Source organism: Stenella coeruleoalba, assembly GCF_951394435.1.
Source record: "Stenella coeruleoalba genome assembly, chromosome: 11".
Taxonomy (NCBI): domain Eukaryota; kingdom Metazoa; phylum Chordata; class Mammalia; order Artiodactyla; family Delphinidae; genus Stenella; species Stenella coeruleoalba.
This window is the reverse complement of record NC_137157.1, coordinates 95,005,828-95,030,486: the sequence shown is the minus strand read 5'-3', so window position 1 is coordinate 95,030,486 and position 24,659 is coordinate 95,005,828. Positions and strand designations below refer to the sequence as shown.

At 42.8% G+C, this 24,659-nt stretch overlaps 2 protein-coding genes and 1 pseudogene across 3 annotated transcripts in view; 1 reads left to right on the top strand and 2 right to left on the bottom strand.

Annotated features, from left to right (window-relative positions):
• Positions 1-24,659, top strand: part of LOC307194977 (growth/differentiation factor 3-like) — a 171,765-nt gene that overhangs the window by 52,332 nt on the left and 94,774 nt on the right. The window lies entirely within an intron of this gene.
• On the bottom strand, positions 9,268-11,004 carry LOC307194181 (negative elongation factor C/D-like; the record flags this gene model as incomplete). The annotated part of the gene is made up of 1 exon (XM_079937077.1): positions 9,268-11,004. The coding sequence occupies one exon, from the start codon at positions 11,002-11,004 to the stop codon at positions 9,268-9,270; it is 1,737 nt and encodes a 578-aa protein (XP_079793203.1).
• Positions 16,875-17,453, bottom strand: LOC307194433 (serine/arginine-rich splicing factor 10-like; annotated as a pseudogene). The gene has a single exon. The product of its transcript is annotated as a serine/arginine-rich splicing factor 10-like (transcript).

The window sequence follows — 24,659 nt, the reverse complement described above, 5'->3', positions numbered from 1 at the left end:
TTGTTGCTTTTTAAGTGGCTTCAGCTTAAAACCAAAATGGCAAAGCAGCATGTTTTGGGGTGACATGTCCTAAACTCCCCAAGCCTTATTTTGGAGTGGCATATTCTTCTACCCTTCACTACTCATTATTATTATTATCATCCTCCTGCTACTGACTTCTGTTTTTTTAAGGGGGCCCTAATCATATTGTTACTGGACTACTTAAGAGCCTTCTAGTTTATCTCTGTCTTCCACTTTTATCTCAAATTCATCCTCTATATGGATATTAGAGTAATAGATCTAAAATGTCTATCTAAGCCTATCACTCTCCTACTTAAACTTTTTAATGTCTGCCACCCATTACTTACAGATTAAATTTAAACCCTTTAACAGGCCATAAAAGAACCTTCGAGATCTGTCCCTAGCCCATCTCACTCACCACACTAACATTTTTTTCCAGATCTTGTCACCTACCTTACAACTTCCTTTTTACTTTTGGGACTCAAATTTTATCTTTTGAAATATCTCCCACATCTCATGCCCGAAGTCTCCATTTGTTTCTCCAATGTCCTCAGCGCCCTAAATAGGCAAATTTACACCCTTTGCAGGCTGCAGGTTACATCAGAAAAAAAGATTAAATTTTATGTTGTAGGAAGTAGAGTAATAATGAAATATGTATATTCAGGGAGAGAGATTTATCAACCATTTTTCTTTTACATGGGATTTGAGGTATCTGCAAGGTGCATATTATATAGGAAAATATAACAATGCAGAAAACCATTAAGTAGAAGTGAAGGTCAAATTGTAGAAGTAATCAAATCAGTATGGTATTGGCATAAAAACGGATTAGTGGAACTGAGTAGAGAGCCCAGAAATATACCCATGCATATATTAATTAATTTATGCCAATTAATTTTTGACAAAGGAGTCAAGAATATACAATGGGGAAGGGACAGTCTCTTCAATAAATGGTGTTAGGAAAACTGGATAGCTACATGCAGAAGAATGAAACTGGACTGCCATCTTATACTATACACAAAAATCAACCCAAAATGGATTAAGGACTTGACTCTTAAGATCTGAAACAATAAAACTCCTAGAAGAAAACATGGGCAGTAATCTCCCTGACATCAGTCATGGAGATGACTTTTTGGATTTGACACCAAAAGGCAAAGGCAACAAAAACAAAAGTAAACAAATGGAACTATATCAAACTAAAAAGCTTCATTCAGCACAGCAAAGAAAATCATCAACAAGATGAAAAGGCAACCTACTAAACAGGAGAAAATATTTGCAATCATGTAACTGATAAGGGGTTATTATCCAAAAAAATATAAAGAACTCATACATCTCAATAGCAAAAAACCAAACAATCTAATTTAAAAATGGCAGAGGTTCTGAATAGAAATTTTTTCCAAAGAAGAACAAATGATCAACATGTACATGAAAAGATGCTCAACATCACTAATCATCAGGGAAATGTATGGTGACGGACGTTAACTAGACTTATTATGGTGATTATTTTGCAATATATAGAAATATTGAATCATTATGTTGTACACTTGAAACTAATATAATGTATGTTACTTATACCTCAATTTTAAAAAACCGTAGGGAAAAATAGAATGCACACCGTAAATGCCAAGATCTTATTTTTGTAATATATTTGTTTATTCTTTTATCTTGGCCGTACCAAGCAGGAGATGGGATCTTAGTTCCCGAGCCAGGGATTGAACCTGTGCCCCCTGCAGTGGAAGCGTGGAGTCTTGCCTGCTGGACCTCCAGGGAAGTTCCTATTAATGTGTTTTAATTTTGATTTATCTACTTCCTACTAGACAATCCAAAGTGGAAAAATGATTTATTTCCAAAATGATACTAACATACTTGGAAAACCATCTGAAAAAAAAAATCTCAGTGAGACACTAAATTCTGGATGGGTTTATATTCAACATACAATCTATAGAACAATAAAAGTATTTTAAAGAAAAACATTTGAAACAGGTAGAAGTAACTTTTTCCTTCAAAACAGAAACTCAGAATTCATAATGGAAAAGATTGAAAGATTTGACTACAGAAGAATTCAGAATTTTTGTATGGCAAAGGTCAGAAGATAAATAATAGACTGGAAAAAGGATTTGCAACATGTATGACAGAGGTTGAAGATCCTTAAATAAGAAGTGCTCATAACTTAATAAGAACAATATTTCTTCCTTTCTGAATTCTTATACCTTGTATTTATTTTTCTTGTATTATTGTACTTGCTAAGATCTCCAGTACAGTGTTAACTAGAAGTGGGAATAATGGGGAGCAATGAATTATTCTTGGTCTAAAAGTGAACGCTTTTAATGTTTTACCAAACTAGTTTTTTGTATATAGGGAATAATAATTGAATAATAATTTTATCCTTTTTACTTACTGAATTTTTTTTTTATTATACTTACTGAATTTAAAAATATTTTGTAGTAGTTTTTCTAGTGATTCTTTTGGTCTTCCAGTAAACAATCATCTGAAAATAAGGATAGTTTTATTCCCTCCTTTTCATGTGTAGTATTTAGAGCCAAAATCATAGGTGTGAGTGCATGGTAAGAAGAGAGCCAGGGACTTCCCTGGTGGTATGGTGGTTAAGACTCCACACTTCCTTGGGCTTCCCTGGTGGCGCAGTGGTTGAGAGTCCGCCTGCCGATGCAGGGGGTATGGGTTCGTGCCCTGGTCCGGGAAGATCCCACATGCCGCGGAGCTGCTGGACCCGGGAGCCATGGCTACTGAGCCTGCGCGTCCGGAGCCTGTGCTCCGCAACGGGAGAGGCCACAACAGTGAGAGCCCTGCATACTGCAAATAGAAAACGAAAACAAACAAAGAAAAAAAGACTCCACGCTTCCACTGCAGGAGGCGCAGGTCGGGGAACTAAGATCTTGCATGCCATGCCACACGGCCAAAAAAAAAAAAGAGAGAGAGAGCCAGGGAGGAGTCTATGGCTTTCTCCAGCCATAGACTTGGAGAAAGAAGGAGAAGGATTAAGGAGGTCCAAGGTGTGGGCAATGAAGTAAGAAACAAATTAGGAGAGAGTGGTTCCTAGAAGTAAGTGAAAAAAATATGTTAAGAAAGAAGCAATGATCAGTTTTTTCAATGATACTGAGAAATCAAGTCATGTGAGGTCTGTGAAGCCAAGAAATGTGCAGTAGCTGGAAGGGAGGGGGGTTGCTTTAAGCAGGCAGGATAGTCAGGTACACACGTGGGTAGGTTGGTATAATTGGTGCTGGGAGAATGAGTTTTTCCTCTCTTTGCTTCTATTCTATAAAGGATTTTAAAAGGGTCGTTAGCCACTAGTGAAGAAAGGGAAGAGATGCTGGTGGTTGGAGGATAGAAAAAAGGGGTGACAGTGTCTAGGAGAATGGAACAATGAATGGATTGGGGAAATATAGTAGGTTTGTAGTGTAGTAGTGAGAGTTCACTTGAGCATTATGATCATAAATTTGAAATGAGACCAACCAGTGTGGCTGTGCTTTTCAGCTGCTCAGGTGCAATATGAAATGAATGGAGGATCTAGAGAGTGGTGGCTTTGCAAGGTGAGTATGAAAAGGAGCTCTAAGGAAGGAAATGATTGTCCTGTTAGGAGAGCATGGAATATAAACTTGTGTCATGGGGAATGGAAGGTGAGAGGAGGATTGAAGAATTGTTGGAGTGGGAATATTCGAGGTAGTGAGCTGCAAAGTTAAGGACGGAGGAGTCCAGTGGATTTGACAACGTGAAAGTCAATGAGCATCTGTGCCACTGCAATTTCAGAACAGAAGTGCAGTCAACATCGGTCTTCAGTGGATTGGAGTAAATGGGATAAGAGAAATGAGGGATTGTAAATGTCACCTGGTGCTCCCCAACTTTGTTACACGTCATACTCAGTTGGGGTGATTTTTTGGGGGCCACGCCTACGGCTTGCAGGGATCTTAGTTCCTGGGCCCTCAGCAGTGAAAACGCAGAATCCTAACCACTGGACCACCAGGGAATACCCTCTCAGGTGATTTTTTTTTTAATTTTTTTTTTTTTTTTATTTTTGGCTGTGCTGGGTCTTCGTTTCTCTGCGAGGGCTTTCTCTAGTTGCGGCAAGCGGGGGCCACTTGCGGAGCACAGGCTCCAGACGCGCAGGCTCAGCGGCCATGGCTCACGGGCCCAGCCGCTCCGCGGCATGTGAGATCCTCCCAGACCAGGGCTCGAACCCATGTCCCCTGCATTGGCAGGCAGATTCTCGACCACTGCGCCACCAGATAAGCCCCCTGGCAGGAGTTCTTTTAGACCCAACCAAGTTGTCAATTACTTGCCGCGCAGTCTTAATTTGGATGTTTGGTGGTCGTCTGCGTGGATCTTTTCAAGTCCAGAGAGATAGAGCAATAGGAGAATGAGAAAGACTGAGGGGGAAATGCCTTGGCCTCAGTGCGCTTCTTCATGGCCAGAGAACTGCCAGATCCTGGCAGATCCTGCAGGCAACGTCAGCTGCCACTTAGCGGGCTACTCGAATCTACGTGGCTCAGGGTAAGTCCCAGCCACCCTTCAGAGGGGAGCCACAGCCCAGTAGGCGGATCGAGATTATGGCCTTGGAGGCCCCGCACTGGGTGCCAGAAAAGATGTTGCAGGAAAGAGAGTGGGGTGCGAGAGGATGGTCACATCCCAAGTCATGTCTGCATCCCTGGGATGGCCACCAAGGGTGGGTTCTTGGCTTTGTGCAGGCAAGAATTCAAGAGCAAGACATAGTAGAGTGAAAGAAGGTTTATTCAGGGAGATACACACTCCATAGACAGAGTGTGGGCCATCTTGGAAGGAACGAGGCCCCTCTCAGGTGATTTTGATGCAACCAGACAAGTACCTATCGCCTAATTGTTGGAAACATTTGGTGGAAGATCTTTTAAGAAGTTTGGCTGTTATTGTCAATGATTATTAAAATTATAACAGAGTAAACAAAAGACTGATTTCATCTATTACTAGTTAGAGGACAAATTTTTAAACCCTTTCTATAATGCTACATGAAAAATAATTTTAAACAATTTATTCTTGAACTCAGTAATTCCCATCGAGAGATTTAAACAAAGGTTAAAAATATGCATTTATAGGTGATACATTATGCAGCCATAAAAATGTCTTAAGCACTATATGATTTGAAAATGTCCCACATTTGTAGTTTATTTGAAAGAAAAGAAACAAATTATACGTAGACTATGTATGTAAGTTGTTTGAAATATTCACCAAAAGTAGCCTAGAAGGAAATGCAACCAAACTTTAATGGGATTATAGCTGGATGACACGCACACAGGTGAGTTTTCTCTACCTTCGTGTTTTTCCCCCCACAAGGAGTGTCTTACTTATATATTTAAAGAACAAAAAGGTGAAAAGGAAAAGAAGGTCATATGAGAATACAAGGAGTTAGGGTAGCAGGCAAGGCAAGACAAGGAGTTTTTGTTCTTAGGACCAGAGAGACTTGAATATATTTGTAGACTGAGAGGAAAGAATGAGTAGAAATGCCTTGGTGAAGCCTGAATTGAAGGCATAAGTTGATAAAAGGATGTAAGATGGGATAAAAACCAAGGGATGGAAGAATAATGTATTCATAACCTTGATCGAGCCTTTCATATAAACTGCAAAAGTACTCTTCTAAATAACCAATTTATACGTACAATAGAAACCCTGACCTCATTTGACCCTCTCCCATTCCTGAGGCATCAATACAGACAACCAGAAAGCCCTATTTTCTCTGTATTGTCTGTGATTTTTAAAAAAAATTTAAAATTTAATTAATGTATGGCTGCCTTGGGTTTTCATTCCTGTGCGCAGGTTTTCTCTAGTTGTGGCGGGCGGGGGCTACTCTTTGTTGCGGTGCATGGGCTTCTCATTGCGGTGGCTTCTATTGCTGTGGAGCACAGGTCTAGGGCGTGGGCTTCAGTAGTTGTGGCGCACTGTCTGTGATTTTTTTTTTTTTTTTTTTTTGCTGTACGCGGGCCTCTCACTGCTGTGGAACTCTCCCGTTGTGGGACACAGGCTCCGGACGCACAGGCTCAGCGGCCATGGCTCACGGGCCCAGCCGCTCCGCGGCATGTGGGATCTTCCCGGACCGGTGCACAAACCCGTGTCCCCTGCATCGGCAAGCGGACTCTCAACCACTGCGCCACCAGGGAAGCCCTGTCTGTGATTTTTTAAGCTGATTTTTACCAACAGACATTCAACTGCCTTGTGACAGGGGCATTTTGAGACTCCTGAAAGACTGAGACTTTGTCAGGTGTGTGGAAGGCAAAAGGGCAAGACAACTGTGGTAAGATGGTAATTCAGGTTATTAACCACATGATCCAGGCATTAAGGAGCTGAATGTGGCCGGCAGGATGCTGCTAGATAGAAGAAAGTTGAGGCATCAAATCACAAGTTCTCTATAAGGTGCATTGAAGCTGTGGAAGGACAGTATGAAACTGCTGAATGAAGAGAAAAAAAGTTAAGGAAAGGGATTTGGAGTTTGAGATTTCTGTTGTGAAATACACGAGATAACAAGGTCTGATTTTAGCCATAGTGGGTGAAGGTCAGCACATTTCAGAAAGTTCAAAAACTATAGGTATGGGCTTCCCTGGTGGCGCAGTGGTTGAGAGTCCGCCTGCCGATGCAGGGGACACGGGTTCGTGCCCTGGTCCAGGAAGATCCCACATGCCGTGGAGTGCCTGGGCCCGTGAGCCATGGCCGCTGAGCCTGCGCGTCCGGAGCCTGTGCTCCGCAACGGGAGAGGCCACAGCAATGAGAGGCCCACGTACCGCAAAAAAAAAACTATAGGTGTAAGATGGTTCATGCATATGAATTGTGAAAATCACACTGATGTTAAAGTTGTATGGAAAGGTATGTTTATTGTAACATTACAGTTAATGTTACTTTTTTTAACCTATTGTTCATCACTGGAAGATTGCCTAAGTATTTTATACCTACTTTAAGAATTCTATACAGATTTCAAGTTTTCAAAATTATAATCTTGTGTATGTAAAAATTATGTACTTAAATGATTGTGCAGGTATGGAAGGAGAGTTTGAATGACACTCATACAGTGTGACTGTGGTTACAAAAGGGGAATGAAATTAAATGTCTGATGAAGGGGGAGTGTGACTTTTGCATTTTATGCTGTATATTTCCATGTTCTTTGACCCTCATGCAATAGCAGTGCATGTTTAAATACATTAGTGAAAAGTATCATATTAATAATTCCATGGAATACCTGCAGACTGAGGAGCATCTGAGTTGTTTAGGAAGCCTTTTTCATGTCTCTTTGTGCCCTGAAGATGTGGCAGATGGTCCATATATTGTGTATCTTGGGCTAAAATTTGTAGTATTGAATTCATGATTTCTTCCAAGCTCAGGTCTTTGATGCCATCCTCCGAAGATTGATTTGCATTGTAGTTCAGGGGAATCCAGTTACTCGGTGAACTAGATGTGCCTGTGTGGCCTAAAAATTAAAAGTGAATTAGTAATGAGTTTCTGTGATTTGGTTATAGGTGTAAGAATAGTGTCTAAGATAAGAGGCAATGAATTTGCTTATTATTTCATTTCTACTTAATTCACCCTGACTCCAACTTTCTGACTTTGTGACGTTGTCACCAGCTTCCAGCCCTTGTTGACATAGGTCCATGGTTGTGTTTCTCTAGGTCTTCTCTCCCAGAGGCTCTGCTTGAATTTCAGAGATAAACTTCTCAGCACCAGACAGTTTTACCTAAGAAAAGTTCTGAAAATGTAGTTTATTGTTATAGAAACACATTCAAAAGCTCATAAATAAATGACTGAATTTTCTATTTTCTAGAAAGTCTCTGATTGGAAAAAAAGGACATTAAAGTTATTGAAGTTCCAAGTATAATAAGTATTATTTATAATAAAAATGTTACCAAGTAACATGCTTACAGCAAAATAAATAAATAAATAATATAAAGTACCAAGAATATGTTTATTACTAAAATTTCGATGACCACTGTCCAGCACTGGATTGGTTACAATGACTCTAATTTCAATGTGTCATTGTTGCCCATCATCTAGATCTCTCCAAGTATCAAATAGAGTAATTGTCTCCTGATAATTCACAATAGAGACAGTAAATATTTCCTTGAAAGTCTTTGTTCACCTGCCCTTGTTACCGACTGGGGTTCTTGGTTTCCTCAGTCAATAGAAATTGATAATAAGCCTGAACAAGAAATTCAGGCAAGGCTTTATGGGGGCCCCTGCTGCAGCAGGAGGGAGTGAGAACAAGTTTCCCCTGCTCACTGGCTTGCTCCCCAAGGGGGCGAGATGGTTCCTTCTATGGGGCGAAGGTAGAGGTGTGTCCAGGGGTCAGGCCAGAGGGCTGCTTTAGGGGTATGCCCGCCCCTTTGGTGGTGGTGAGTGCAGGGGGCATGCGCAGTACCCCGCTTTTGCTCCGGACACCCTGTTTTTGCTCCCAGCTCTTCAGAAGTGGCAGTTGGGGTTTCGGTCTTTTTGTATCTTGTTGTCCATAATTTGCCCCAACGATACACGCATGCAGTGATTTTTAGCCCCTTATAGTTTCTTTGTATTTTGTTGCTGGAGGAGAGGTGTGTCCAGGTGCGAGCCCTGCAGCAAAGGGTCCCAGGTCCCGGCCTGTCTCACACTTAGACTTGCCTGTGTGGGTTCAGTGGTGTGTGCTCAGTTACGCACGTAGGAAAATCCCTCACGCTGGTGACGGACTTACGCTTAATCCTGCCTCTTGACTCTGGGGTGACAGCAGCTATTTCATATGCCTTGAAAACTTTTAGTTATTTATTTTTTTATTTTGAGGACGAGTGTCTAATTTACGAGAACAACATAACACTGGGATCTACATGTTTCACCCACAGAAAGGCTTTTATCTGTTCTTGGAGAATGAAAGCATTCACAGCAATACGAACTGACTGTTCAGGTCTTGTGAGAAAACTTAAGTCAACTTTGAAAATAGTTCATCTAAGTGCCCCATTTTCTGAATTTCCACCACCCTGGGGCTGCCCGTTGGCTACATCACGAAGGATAATGGGAACCTAGTTCCAATATTGGGGGAAATGAATACCGAAAACAGGATTTTAGGGGTAGCCCTGGATTTACAAGGAAAGGGGACTGTTCCTAATTGTAGTTCTCCACTTGCATTGCTAACATTTTCCTTTTTGCAAAAGTTCTCCACCTCCTCCTCCAGAGCCCATTGCCAGGATGCTGACTGGGCCTCTTCATCGATGACTTCTGGAAAGGGTTTTTCCGCAGTGGGTCTCCTGGAATGTTCTGCTCCAGCTCTGGAGGATGCCTGTATCAGTCCACCAGCACGAAGTGAGACCGGCAGTGAGCTATAAACTCCATCACAGGGTGCTGTTCACCTTCCATTTTAATGGTGCCAGCGATGCTGTCGTTTTCCAGGATGGGGAGGAAAAGCTGCACAAAGTCAGAGGTGTAGGGAGGTGCGATCACATCCAGCACCTCGGTCACAAAGTAGCGAATGAGGGAAACGTCGGTGTCCCCCTTCTCCAGACACCTGCGGATGTAAGTGACCACAGGGAGTACGTAGCCTTGGCTCAGCAGGTGCACCAGCCTGTCCAGGAGAGTCTTCTTCAGCTTGAGCTGCTCCATCGCGTCCAGCTGGGAATGCTGCGTCTCCAAGAGCTTCACCAGCAGCTGCAGGACCTGGGGGTGCAGGAGCTGGTGGCAGGCGCTGATGTGGTCCAGCAGCGCCAGGTGCACGGGGGTGCAGTGGGTCTGCAGCTGGAAGTACTTCGGCTCTGATACGCTCCAATGCACCCACTTGAGCACACCCATGGCCACCACTGGAAACCTGATACACTTATAGAGGGTGCTCAGCTCGGCCACGAGTTCAGAAGCCCCTTTGTTCTCAGCGCAACACAAACTGTGAACAGTTTCAACAGCTTTGGCCGTTGACTTCAGCTCGCCTTGATTGACGCTCACACGCCTGTCCTTCTTCCAGGCCTCCACCACGCTCACTGCATATGCTAAGATATGGATGTACTTGTGCTTGTGGTCCGGGTTGATCCTGGCCCCTGGTTTAAAGAGTGAGTCCATGAAGAGGTCCAGGAAGGCCGGCACCCGGATGAGTTCAACTGGAGGCGGGTCCACGCTGGTAAACAGGTTGAAAAGGACAGTGACGTCGGCCGGATTCAGGGCCCCCTTGGACAACATCGCCCCAAGGGCCTGACACAGCCGGGGGTAGGAGGCAGCTGTGCCCAGTGCGAGAGAGATCCGACTGGCATCGTGGCCTCTCTCCTGGGCGAAGCGCTGCACCTCCTGTGCAATCCTGCGCACGGCCAAGCCCCCCTGCCCTTCCTGGGCCAGCACGGACATCAGGACCTGGGCCACCACGTACGTGTGCTCCCCGTGGCACACCATCTTAGCAAACTGAGGGAGATTTTCTGCAAGGTTATCTTCTCCTCCATCCAAAAGTGTAGCCAGAGAGGTACAGAGAACTCTAGAAAACACTTCCAACTGCTGGCAGGCTGCCGCCACGCCGGTGATCTCCCCGTGGTATCCTGCATCGGAAATCAGCTTGACCGTGAAGTTCAGCATCAAACAGTCTGGGTGCGCTTCAGTCAGTTGGTAAACAAGATCTCTCCACGTGGAATGTGCAATCATTTGTTCAAGCCAAACGGGGGTCTCTCCTTCTTCAGTAAAGATAGAATCTGCTTTGCGGGGGTCGAACTGTTTCATCAATAAAGTCTTCAAGTGGTTTTCCACGGTTTGCTGAACCTGCACTGGTTCAACCCCTGTCTGAATGAGCCACTGGGCCAGCAAGTTGACTGTCTGGGCCACAGCTGTGTAGTTGTCTGATAAGAGCCGGATCACCTCCTCCGGAGAACCTCCTGCCTGAAAATACCTCATCAGAGTGTTAAAGATGGAGGGTTCCATGATGTAATCCCTGGTAGAAAATTTCTGCAGGCATTCTTGCTGGACCTGGGCGTCCTCTTCTCCCTGTGCCTCGCCCCCCTCCTGCTGGCCGCCCAACTCTGCCGCGCTCCCGAAGTCGACCTGGTCCAGGTCCATGCTGACGCCCGTCAGGGCCCTCGCCGTCCTCTACCCTGGCTGCCTGTTTAGGAAGAGAAACAGGATTATGATCTGTTCCCCCTTCTTTTCAAAGCTTTAGTACTTAAAACTGATCTTTCTTGATAAGAATATGCCTTTTCCTGCGTAGATAATAGGAGGACAGTTCTACTGTCTACTTTTGTTGTAATTTGAGTCCTATGTCCCAGAGGTGATTTCACTGGCCAATTGAGATGCTTCTCTATAATGATCACATGCTGCATGTATACTCAGATAAAATTATTACTCTTTTTAAAAATTAGGAAAAACTATACTTTCTCCAGACAACTAATACATTCTGTCAAAATCTAATCACATGTCTCTTTAACCTTTGGCACTCAAGAGATCAAAAGCAATAATTCTGAAACAAATTTTGTCTCCAAATTAGTGACTAAGATCAAATGCCTTGTATTTTTATATGCTATTGCTACGCCTCTTCATTCATTGAATCTTCCATTCAAGTTAGAATTTTCTCTTTCTTGATTTTATTAATTTTTTTCCTGCTACATATTTATTCATTTAACTATAATCTCAACACTTATACATGGGCCAAGCAATTGTCTCTAGGTACAGTGAAAGGTTTTGGTTTTTGAGCTAAGAACAAAGGTGAGATTTTCTAATAGTTTAAGCAGAGAATTAACATAAAATGATTTTCTTTGAAAGAGATTGTGGCTGCCGAGGGAGAATGGCTGAGAAGGGAGCCACTGGGGACAAGGGGGCAGTAGGAAGACAGGTATTAGGCTGATAGTGGATGTGGGCTGTAGGGGGAGGGAGGGGGAGGGGTGGAGGAGTGAGCATCACCGAGAGATACTGAGGGTCCATTGAAGGTTGGGGGCTGGTGGGGAGGGAGGGGGTGAGGCCACTGACCACCAGGTTTCTGGCTCCATCCAGGGAGACAGAGCAGTGTCCCCTGCAGACAGTGATTTAGTGGAGAAGATCCCAAGTCTACTCTGGACGGGATGAATCTACTGCCCTTTGAAGACCACTGAAACCAGGAAATTAATGAGATCACTAAGTGAGAGGCTGAAAATTGGCCATTGTGGGCAGAAGGCAGCAAACACATAGTTTGTTTATATTGTAAAATGTTCTTTTTCAAGCAAAATCTTGAATTACAGCCAACATTTAAAAATCAAGAGGCTTGGGCTTCCCTGGTGGCGCAGTGGTTGAGAGTCCGCCTGCCGATGCAGGGGACACGGGTTCGTGCCCTGGTCTGGGAAGATCCCACATGCCGCGGAGCGGCTGGGCCTGTGAGCCACAACTACTGAGCCTGCGCGTCCGGAGCCTGTGCTCCGCAACGGGAGAGGCCACAACAGTGAGAGGCCCGCGTACCGCAAAAAAAAAAAAAAAAAAAAAAAATCAAGAGGCTCAATGTTAAAATTCAAATTTTGACGTGAAAAATAAAAGCTGTTATGAGTGATCCTAAACCCCCAGGTGAACAGCCACTGTCTGGACCTGAGGAGGACTTGCCCCCTTTAGATGGAATCTGGTTTCCCGAATCAGCTACAGTCTACACAGCCTGCTTAACTTCACCTACCAGGCGCTGGCAGACAGAAAAAAATATATAACACACACACACGCTCATTCCCCATTTGTGACTCAGAAGATTACGTATTCTCTGTATAATAAAGCCTCTCTTCCTGTTCAGCTGTTCAGTTCTGCTGCAGCTGAACCTACTGTTATCACTGAAATCCGTAAGTATGAGCAGAGAAAATTTACTGTTCACTGAGGATGCCTGTGGTAACTGACTGCAATAGGGTCAGGCAACTCCAGTCCCAGGCATTTGTGTTTTGTTTGTTTCATTTGCTTTTCCTCAACAAAATTCCAAAGGTCAAGGTTTACATAACATGAGACAGAGTGAAGAAAACCAAGGAAACACAGAAGGCTTGAGAACTTACAAGGGGATGTGGCCCTTGGAGAACAGGAGGGGCACAGAGAGAACCCAAGCTCCTCAGTCCTGGGTTTATCCAGTCTATCCCAGTCCCTGAAAAACAAGAAAAAGAGCAGCCCACGCTCGCACTGCTGGGAAGATTTGTCGTTAGGATCTACACTAAAAAGCCTCGTGTATTATGCCATGGAATACAAGGCAGCAATGAAAACACTAGGAAGTAGGTCAATAAGTACTGATGTGAAATGACATCCCAGATATATTTGAGATAAATCAAATGAACACTTACAGCAGAATAAATTTCTTAGATTGAACAGCGTATCTGATAAGTGTTCACATAAGCAGAGGACTTCGCTGGGAAATTCTACTAAGATGAAAATAATAATTAAACCCTTCCCAAATACAGAAGAGAAAGGAACATTTCCAGCTCACTCTAAGAGATCAGTATTAATTACCCTGTGTTATCAATCAGGGATCAACTAGAGAAACTGAGCCAGTAGGAGATGTGTAGTAGAGATTTACAGCAAGGAATTGGCTTACAGGATTGTGGGAACTGTCTAGGCAAGTCTGAAGTTCTTGCGGCAGCCGTCAGAAAAGGCAGGCTGGCACTCTTTGGCACCGATGAAGCTGCTCTCCACAGACAGAATTTGTTCTCTTCAGAGAAGCCTCAACTCTACTCTTAAAGCCTTAGTTAATTAGATCAGGGTTATTGGATTATCTAGGCTAATCTTATTACTTCAAGTCAATTGATATGGATTTTAATTACATCAAAAAATACCTTAAGGGACTTCCCTGGTAGTGCAGTGGTTAAGAATCTACCTGCCAATGCAGGGGACACGGGTTTGGGCCCTGGTCCAGGAAGATCCCACATGCCGCGGAGCAACTAAGCCCATGCGCCACAACTACCAGACCCCACGTGCCACAACTACTGAAGCCTGCTCGCCTAGAGCCCGTGCTCCACAACAAGAGAAGCCACTGCAATGAGAAGCCTGCGCACCACAACGAAGAGTAGCCCCCGCACACCACAGCTAGAGAAAGCCCGCGGGCAGCAATGAAGACCCAACACAGCCAAAAATAAATAAATTAACTAATTAAAAAAATTTAAATCCAAGGTTACTAATTCTATTTTAAAATTTGCAACTTCAAATGTGTGAGGTTCAAATCATTAGTTACATCCTTCCCCCCCCTCCTCTGTCATTTCCATCCACAATATAAACATACTGTAATTATTACCAGGTTAGGAAAGAAAAAAGTCCCTTGAATCCCACAAGGCTCTATTGCTATCACCCCATTTTTGTTTTCTTTTACAGGAAAACCCTTTTAAAGCATTCTCTCTCTTTGCTGTTTGCATGTTGGTGATTTATTTCACTCATTGTCTCTTGAACTTACTCCAGTCAGGCTTTTACATCCCATGGACACCCCTCTTGTCAAAGTCACCAGTTAATGATCTTAACATTACAAAACTCTAGCGATCATTTCCCAGCCCTCTCTTACTTGAAGTATCCGGAGATCTCTCCACTTTAAAGGCTTTCTTCTCGTGGCTCCCGGGACCCAATCCTTTCCCGAGATTCCTTCTATGTCAATGGCTGTTCCTTGGGAGTTTTCTTTGCTTCTTCCTTCTCCTTCTCTCTACCTCTCCCTGACTTTAGACCTACTATGTCTCTCAAAGCTAAAGCCCGAGAGCTCTGAGCTCCTATATATACTGTCCAAGCACGGAAATCTAATCACAAGGATTTTGCTACCACCCACACAGTGATTAGGTCTGGATTTTAATCTCCAGGTTTATATATATCCAAACTCCCAATTCAGTATCCCTACTTGGACGTCTAATAGGTCATAAGTCAAACTTAAAACTCCCAACCTCAACCATGATGCCCTGCACTGACCCCTGCCCCACCCTCAGTCCTCACCATTCAAGTAAAGCCAATTCCATTAGTCCAGTTGATTGAGTCAAGAACCTCAGCATCGTGACTCTGCTTCTTTAGTCTTGGTCCAAACTCAACCTGTCAAAAAAATCCGGCTTGATCCCTTGCTACGTTTCTGACTCCTATTAACACTTGCCTTCACTCATTTTGTTCCGTCCCCTCTGGCTGCCTTGCTTTTCAGTTAACAAGCCAAGCATGGTCCCCACTGAGCCCTTTGCACTTGCTGTTTGCTCTGCCTAGAAAGTTATTTCTCCAGATAAAAGTAAGACTTGTTCTCTTACCTTCTTCTGGTTTCTTTTCCAGTACATTTATTGACAAGGCAGTGACCAAAAATGAGGCTGCAGTCAGTGTTAGAGAAGACAGTTAGGGATTTGGGATTAGAGTATGAGAGTTAATGGAACCTCCTGGGGGGTTTATTCTGGGTTTTGATTAGGTAAATTTTTTTTTTTTTTTTTGCGGTACGCGGGCCTCTCACTGTTGTGGCCTCTCCCGTTGCGGAGCACAGGCTCCGGACGCGCAGGCTCAGCGGCCATGGCTCACGGGCCCAGGTGCTCCGCGGCATGTGGGATCCTCCCGGACCGGGGCACGAACCCGCGTCCTCTGCATCGGCAGGCGGACTCTCAACCACTGTGCCACCAGGGAAGCCCCAAAGAAACAAAATCTTTAATAATGAGATGTACATATACAAAAAAATTATTTGCATTATGATGCAATTTTATTAAAAAATATATTAATTCCATAAATATTTATTTACCACTTAGGTAATCAGCAAACTGTGTTGGGAAGTCTAGATTATATACCAAAATATTAAAATAGGGTTTTTTTCTGGCAGATAGATATGGAAGTGATTATTTTTGTGTGTGTGTGATACTATAAAATTTATTTATTCACTATACACAGAACATGTCCCCTATAAAATGTACATAAAAAACACTAAAAAGTATAATTCGGTGAACATTTTCTTGATTACAGAACATACTAAATCAGTTGGGATAACAGCTTTCTGTCTGCCTCAAAATAATCTAATTATAGTACCCAGAGTATCTTTTATATCTGATGCAAAATTAAATACTTTATTTATTTTTGGCTGCGTTGGGTCTTCATTGCTGTGCATGGGCTTTCTCTAGTTGTGGCGAGCAGGGGCTACTCTTCATTGCGGTACATGGGCTTCTCACTGTGGTGGCTTCTCTTGTTGCGGAGCACAGGCTCTAGGCGTGCGGGCTTCAGTAGTGGCACGTGGGCTCAGTAGTTGTGGCTTGCGGGCTCTAGAGCGCAGGCTCAGTAGTTGTGGCCCATGGGCTTAGTTGCTCCGCGTCATGTGGGATCCTCCCGGACCAGGGCTCGAACCCATGTCCCCTGCACTGACAGGCGGATTCTTAACCACGGCGCCACCAAGGAAGTCCCGAAATACTTTTTTTTAAAAAACAATGAATACTGAATTAATGGGAGTATTGCTGAGTGAATCAATAAATGAGAGTGATGACTCAGGGACTTTTTTTTTTCCTTTGGCTGTGCTACGCAGCACACAGGATCTTAGTTTCCCGACATGGGATTCAACCCGTGCCCCTTGCATTGGGAACACGGAGTCTTAACCACTAGACCACCAGGGAAGTCCCAGACGTCCTAGTTTCCAGTAATTTAACATAGACCTGCTACCCATGAATCAATATAAACCGAATCAGATTTAGGATTAGTTTCCACAAGTACAAAGTTGAATTACCTTTTTTTTAAATTTTAATTTTTTATTTGTTTTTTTATACAGCAGGTTCTTATTTGTTATCTATTTTATACATATTAGTGTATATATGTCAATCCCAATCTCCCAATTCATCCCACCACCACCACCCCAAGTTACCTTTTATTTGTCCTAAAATGCTTACTTTCAATGATTCCATGTAGTTTCGATAACATTCTTTTATCTTTCCAGACCGGAGTCCAAATATTCGCACAGTATTCATACTGAACACTTTCCACCCACCCTTTGGTCGCCTGATCTGCTCTTTTTTGGTTCTGTCTCTGCCTTCTCAGATCTTTCTTGAAGCATAGTAAGCAGAACTGTACTGGATACTCCTGCTGCAGTTTGGCCTATCATTGTTGGAGTGGATTCTGCTACACCGTGGTCTTCCAGTCGGTCCATTTCTAGGACTGTAAGATCTTCTGTGGTTGTAATCAAAGGACTGACTTCTTGACCGCCTTCTTTTCTAACTTTGGCTTCTAGAACGTCTATATCTGTCATAATTATCATAGAGCGATGAACTATACACATTTCCTCCCTTCCCGGGCTTTCATCCGATTTGGAGTCTTCCCATCCCCCTGTGCAAACTGTATTTCAGTTTGGTGTCCACAAATCCATTTTCTGTCCAAATTATGTAAAGCATCTTCGGCATCACGAACATCCTCAAATTGAACACATGCAAATCCTCTTGGGGGTGAGTGTAGAAATCAAGTGGAACGTACACAGCAACTACAGGACCATAATGACCGAATTCATGTTGTAAATCTTCAGACCTGGTATCATCGGCCATGTTCCTTACAAAGAGAGACTTGTTGCGGGGGAGAGGGAGAGGGAGAGGGGCCCAGGTACCGGGACACGGCTGCAGCATGAGTCTCAGCAGGGACACTATCCCCCGGGCAAACTGACTGCAGCTCCGGCGGCAGCAGATCCTCAGACACACACAGCCAGAAGTCTCTGCTGGAAGTGATTTTTTTTTTTTTTTTGCGGTACGCGGGCCCCTCACTGTTGTGGCCTCTCCCGTTGCGGAGCACAGGCTCCGGACGCGCAGGCTCAGCGGCCATGGCTCACGGGCCCAGCCACTCCACGGCATGTGGGATCCTCCCGGACTGGGGCACGAACCCGTGTACTCTGCATCGGCAGGCAGACTGTCAACCACTGCGCCACCAGGGAAGCCCTGGAAGTGATTCTTTTAATTTTTATTGTTTTGCTTATAATGTACAGGACCACTGGTGTAATACAAATAAATAGCAAAAAATAGGCTATGCATATAGTGCATCTAGCATACCCAGTTACCCAATTCTGGGAGAATTTTAAAGGAAGAAATGAGGGTAATATTAAGGGTTAGATTTTTCCTCAGCTAAGTAGAAAATTTCCCAGCAAACAAAGGATATAAATCGATTTTGTAATGTGGTATGAAAATACTCTTTATGATTTGATCTCTGTCTCAGATGATTATGAGAGTGTATTGATTGGACATGCAGCTACTGTACAGATTATCTAGTGATTGGACATGCAGCTACTGTAAGATTATCTAGTGTGCATTGTGCAGAGGATCTAATGACTCCCTAGGTAACGTGAGCAGCAGACACTCCCTCATATCCTCCCCACCCCCAGACACCCACATCTACAGCAGCAGAGCATCCTTACACCAGTGGTTCTCAACCATTGATGCACATTAGAATCGCCTGTGGGCACCTGGGCTACATCTTAGAGCAATTTAATCAGAGGCTGGGGTGGCGGGGAGGGTTAGAATGTTTGTTTCAGGTGAACAGTAAAGTGATTCACAATATATATACACATTCTTTTCCATTATGCATTATTACAAGATATTGAATATAGTTCCCTGTGCTATACAGTAGGACCTTGTTGTAGTGTTCATCTGTTAATCTCATACTCCCAATTTATCCCTCCCTTCCATTTCCCTTTGGTAACCATATGTTTGTTTTCTATGTCTGACTCTATTTGTTTTATAAATAATTTCATTTGTATCATTTTTTTTAGATTTCAAATATAAGTAATATCATATGATATTTCTCTTTCTCTGTTTGGCTTACTTCACTCAGTATGATAATCTCTAGGTACATCCATGTTGCTGCAAATGGCATTTTTCATTCTTTATTATGGCTGAGTAATATTCCATTGTGTGTGTGTATTTGTGTGTGTGTGTGTGTGTGTATACATCACATCTTCTTTATCCATTCCTCTGTCAATGGACATATGGACACTTAGGTTGCTGCCATGTCTTAGCTATTGTAAATGCTGCTGCAATGAACATTGGGGTGCATGTCTCTTTTCGAATTATGGTTTTCTTTGGATATATGCCCAGGAGTGGATTGTAGGATCATATGGTAGCCCTATTTTTAGTTTTCTGAGGAACCTCCATACTGTTTTCCATAGTGGCTGTACCAATTTACATTTCCACCAACAGTGTAGGAGGGTTCCTTTTTCGCCATGCCCTCTCCAGCATTTATTGTTTGTAGACTTTTTTAAAAAATTAATTTATTTATTTGGTTGCACAGGGTCTTAGTTGCAGCAGGCGGGCTCCTTAGTTGTGGCATGTGAACTCTTAGTTGTGACATGCATGTGGGATCTAGTTCCCAGGCCAGAGATCGAACCTGGGTCCCTTCAGTGGGAGTGCAGTCTTAACCACTGTGCCACCAGGGAAGTCCCTGTAGACTTTTTGATGATGGCCATTCTGATTGGTGTGAGGTGATACTGCATTGTAGTTTTGATTTGCGTTTCTCTAATAATTAGCCATGTTGATCATCTTTTCATGTGCATTTTGGCCATCTGTATGTCTTCTTTGGAGAAATGTCTATTTAAATCTTCTGACCATTTTTTGATTAGGTTTTTTGTTCACTTGTTCTTCAGAGGAAGAATCTTACTTAATTTTTATTAGTCCTTTCAAACAACCCTCTAACCATTTAAAACTCTACCATTTATATAATGGCCCGGAACCCAGTCAAGAGGTAAGGCCATGGATTCAAATATTATTGACTTGCTTTTGTGAACTTGGATAAGTTTATGCCATCTGTTTGTCTTCTTATGTATAAATTGTATAGTAATACCTGAACTGTGTGTGTCGGGGGGTTAGACCTATCAAACCCCCCTTTATTTTTTTAAAAAATTAAAAACATTTACACAGTTTTGAAAGGTTACTTTCCATTTATAGTTATGACAAAGTATCTGCTATATTCCCCGTGTTGTACAATACATCCTTGAGCCTATCTGACACCCAGTATTTGTACCTCTCATTCCCCCAACCCTATCTTGCCCCTCCCCCATCCCCCCACTGGTGACCACTAGTTTGTCCTCTATATCTGTAAGTCTGTTTCTTTTTTGTTGTATTCACTAGTTTGTTGTATTTTTTAGATTCCACATATAAGTGACATCATACAGTGTTTGTCTTTCTCTGTCTGACTTTTAGTTCACTTAGCATAATGCCCTCATGAATCATCTCAAGAACTTTTCACACATCTTCAAAACTTGTTCTTCTCTTTCTTTCTTTATGTCACTTCCTAGGAGTTACAAGGACAGGCTAAAGGGTGAGGGGCATCAGTTGTGCCACCATGGACAGCCCCACTGCTAACTGACCATGGAAGTTACCAAATTACCATGGAAGTCCTTCATCTCTGCCAGTGATTAGTGGCTTGAGGAATTCCTAAAATTGGATCTACAGTGGGGTGTTCAAAGGTGACGAGGCATTTCACACGTCCAGTGAATTACAAACTTCACTGGCTTTAGTTAGATTAGAAGAGGTAACTGTCTAGCAATCCTAGATGAAGAGCCAAAAAAGGTGAAGTCACCAGCCAAAAAGTGTAGATTTCAAGGAATCTCGGTCCCCCAAGCTAGATATTATGCAGGCTGCCAAGCTGAGCTAACTTAAGAAGATGGATATAGTTTATTCACTGTGAACCCCCTGGACCTAGCCTGACCCTAACACATAGTAGGAGTATCACAGTGGCAAGTGGTAGAAAGTCTGCCTCATTTAATCCAAATCACTAAAAGTATATTGGTGCCCTAGTAACAATCAATGGGCTTTGTTATTAGTATTATCATTATGAACTCAAGAATTTTATGTATTTGAAACAAATCTATACCAGGTGCTTTCTAAGATAATTAGAGATGGCTTTACACTCAACAAATGCCTTATTTTAAAAACTTTTTAAAAAATTTGTGGTAAAATATACAGTAAACTTACCATTTCAACCAAAAAGAAAAAAAGAATTATATATATTTGATATTTTTCAATCCATTGCAGTCATTAATGCTTTTTCAATTTAAAATACTATCGTATATTTTGTAATTATGTCTGTTCTACGTTGTTCTAATAAGCATTTTAATTGAAATTTTAAAAAAAATCGGGCTTCCCTGGTGGCGCAGTGGTTGAGAGTCCACCTGCCGATGCAGGGGACACAGGTTCGTGCCCCGGTCCGGGAAGATCCCACATGCTGTGGAGCGGCTGGGCCCGTGAGCCATGGCCGCTGAGCCTGCGTGTCCGGAGCCTGTGCTCCGCAACGGGAGAGGCCACAGCAGTGAGAGGCCTGCTTACCACCAAAAAAAAAAAAAAAAAACTTCTTAGTCTAACTCAGTTCTTTGGCTTCAACTTGGAGACATTTCCTTCAGCTGTGAATTTACTGGACAGATTCCAGCAATTCAAGGTACCTTTCTGATAGTTTGGGGGAAGATTTTCTGCTCAGAGTACCTTTGGGAACAGGTTGGGGATGTCTCTCTGACAGGTAGGGGTCACTCTCCTAAGAAACCGCAGGATAGTGGGGAGGGATAAATTGGGAGATTGGGATTGACATACACACACTACTATATATAAAATAGATAACTAATAAGGACCTACTGTACAGCACAGGGAACTCTACTCAATACTCTGTAATGACCTGTATGGAAAAAGAATCTAAAAAAGAGTGGAAAATTAAATTAAATTATAAATTTAATTTAATTTAATTTTAAAAAAGAAAAAGAAATGACAGGATAGGAGACGGACACAGGAAACAGTGAGGCAGGGAAATGAACACGTGTGTGGAAGGACCATCGGGCCTGTGAGCAACACACGTGCAGGACTTTGCTTGGAAGCAAAGCTTGGAAGCTTTGCGTTTTTCGATGCAGTATAATTGTTCATAAGAGAGAGGGGAGTAGTCCAAGCTCATTTCAGCCTTGGGGAGCCAGAGATCAAAAAGAGAAGTAAAAGGAAAAAGAGAGCTTTTATGTACATGATATTGACACTAAAAAATGAAGGAAACTTCCAGGGAAAACCTATTGGTCGATACTGTCACTATTGCAAATTCCTAAATCTGGCAAGAGGACAGGACTGCATTAGAAGTCATTATTGATTAATTCATTCAAGTCCTTGCTAAAGGCCCATTATGTGCTTGGCAATCTTCTAGGTCTTTGGGATACATTAGTGAACAAGGAAGACAGGGATCAGAACTGGTAGAGCTTACACTGTAGTGAGAAAAGAGAGATACTTGCAAGACTGGTGAACTTTCTCCAGAAAACAAGAAGCATAGGAATCACAGTTAACCTTTAGAATGGGTGAGAATTTTCTAAATACTTTTTAAATTCATAGGCAGGATTTTTTTTCTGGAAACTGGTACCATTTTTTTTTTTTTTTTTTTTTTTGCGGTACGTGGGCCTCTCACTGTTGTGGCCTCTCCTGTTGCGGAGCACAGGCTCCAGACGCGCAGGCTCAGCAGCCATGGCTCACAGGCCCAGCCGCTCTGCGGCATGTGGGATCCTCCCGGACCGGGGCACGAACCCGTGTCACCTGCATCAGCAGGCGGACTCTCAACCACTGTGCCACCAGGGAAGCCCAAGGTCATGTTTTTATTAACTGACATGAATTAAATTTAAGATACAAAGCTTTGGAGCTATCTTGCCAGAAATACCATTAACAGAAATAATGAGTGTATCTGAGAAGCAAACTGTAAGCAAATAGATCTGTGGCTGCTGATCAGTTCTAAGCAGCCCCCTGCCCGGGTTCTTGTTTTAGCAGAGAGGCACCAACGGCGTCAAGGAGAGTTCTGTACACAGAGGTGCAGGATCATCTTTTTTCTCAAGCAATTATCTATGAATCTCAGCATTCAGTACAAAATGCAGAACCACCATTTGCTCATTTCTCAGTTGGAGAATCAAAAATTTTCTTTCTCCAGTCCAACTGTTAAAAAAACTCTCTGATATACCTATTTATCCGACCAATTGATAGATTGATCTATTGATAAAACATTTTTAAAAAGCCGGTACAATTCTGCATCATAAAACGGTCCTTGCATGACATGTCCACACTTCTTTGGAAGGCCAGAACCTCTGTTTTGCACTTAATCTCATCCTCCCTAACTGCTCAAGGTCATAACTCTGGGAATTCTCATTGCCCTCGGTTGCATCATCACTATTTCCCTCAGAACTTGATCTTTCCCGTCAGCATACAAACAAGCTATTAACACAGAATTCTTGAGCCCTCTGGGGATATCTGATAGTAGGCATTAAAATTCCTTACGCTGTTAATTTTTTCCCCAGTTGCTCTAGAAAATGAGAGAATTGAAATTCTTGATGTAATTGTGTTCATATGAGACAATCTCAAAATTGGGTCCCACCCCATGCCTAGTGAATCAGCGTCTGCATTTTAACAAGATCCCTGGGTGATTCATAAAAGTTTGAAAAGCACTAGACTAGATCAGTGGTTCTCAACACCAGAATCACTTGAGTAACTTTAAGGAATCCTGATGTCCAGAGACCAATTAAATCAGAATTTGGGGGGGGGTGTAGATCCCAGGGGTCTGTGTTTTTTAAAGCTCCTTCTGATGACACCAATGTGTAGCCAAATTTGAGAACCACTGGACTAGACAGACCTTCTTTTCCTGTGTCACTGACTGACTATTGGTGCAATCTCTCTAGAGAAAGAAGATTGAAGTCATGTTGACCCCAGGAAAAGATAGAGACACTTGCTGGTATCTTACATGGTATCAGCATTGGCTAGACAAGGTCTGTCCTGACTTCCGGGACTTCCCTGGTGGTCCAGTGGTTAAGACTTCATGCTCCCAATGCAGGGGGCCTGCGTTCGATTCCTGGTCAGGGAACTAGATCCTGCGTGCCGCAACTAAAGATCCTGCACGTGGCAATGAAGATCCCACGTGCCACAACTAAGAACCAGTGCAGCAAAATTAATAAATAATATTAAAAAAACAAAAAAGATCTGTCCTGACTTTCAAGACATATTTCTTAAGATTGGCCCAGAGGAGGGCCAATGAGACTTCATTTCAAGAATGAGAAGCTGAAAAACCAAACCACACTAACTGCTATATGCAGTCATAACACCTAAGTATACAACAACAATAAGGAAGAAATATTCAGGGATACAAATGACCAGATGAGGAAGAAAAAAAAAAGACCTTGGGGTAGATGGTGGCTAGGGGGTTGGCAGAGGGAAATGAGTACCTACCTATCTCCTAGGGTCGTTTTTAATGGTTAGTAGTTGACAATTCTGCCCATGTCTGTTTCAGTTGACCAAGAAATGAAGTGCTTCATGGGAGCTGCAGGAGTCCAGTGGTTTTTCAACAATCATTCTAGTTACTGCTTCTATCTCATCTGAAATATTTGGTTTCAGTGAGTCAGGAAACAATGGAAATCAGACCACTTCTCCTCAATCTTGACGAAGGTTGTTATCTCCATCCATTTCTTGGAGCTTGATCATGTTCAGAATCCCTGGTCCAGCAGCTCCACCATCCAATCCAGTATCCCATCTAAAACCAGGCATTACATTTGTCTGTAACATCCTTCAAGTCTCTTGTCATCTAGGACAGTGTGTTTGCATGCTGAAGAGACTGGATACTCTTTAATGTCTCATAGTTTGGATTTTTTCTGGTCATTTCCTCCTGATATCATATAGCTTATTCTTATATTCCCTATGTTTTCTATAAACTGGAAGTTAAATAAGCTTGGTAATAATATAACCTTATTGACAACAGTATAAAATCATGAATGCCTGTGTTATATAGCTTCATATCAGGACAAGTGGAATTTCTAGTCATCCCGCAATAAATATGGTTAAGGTTGACCCCTGGGT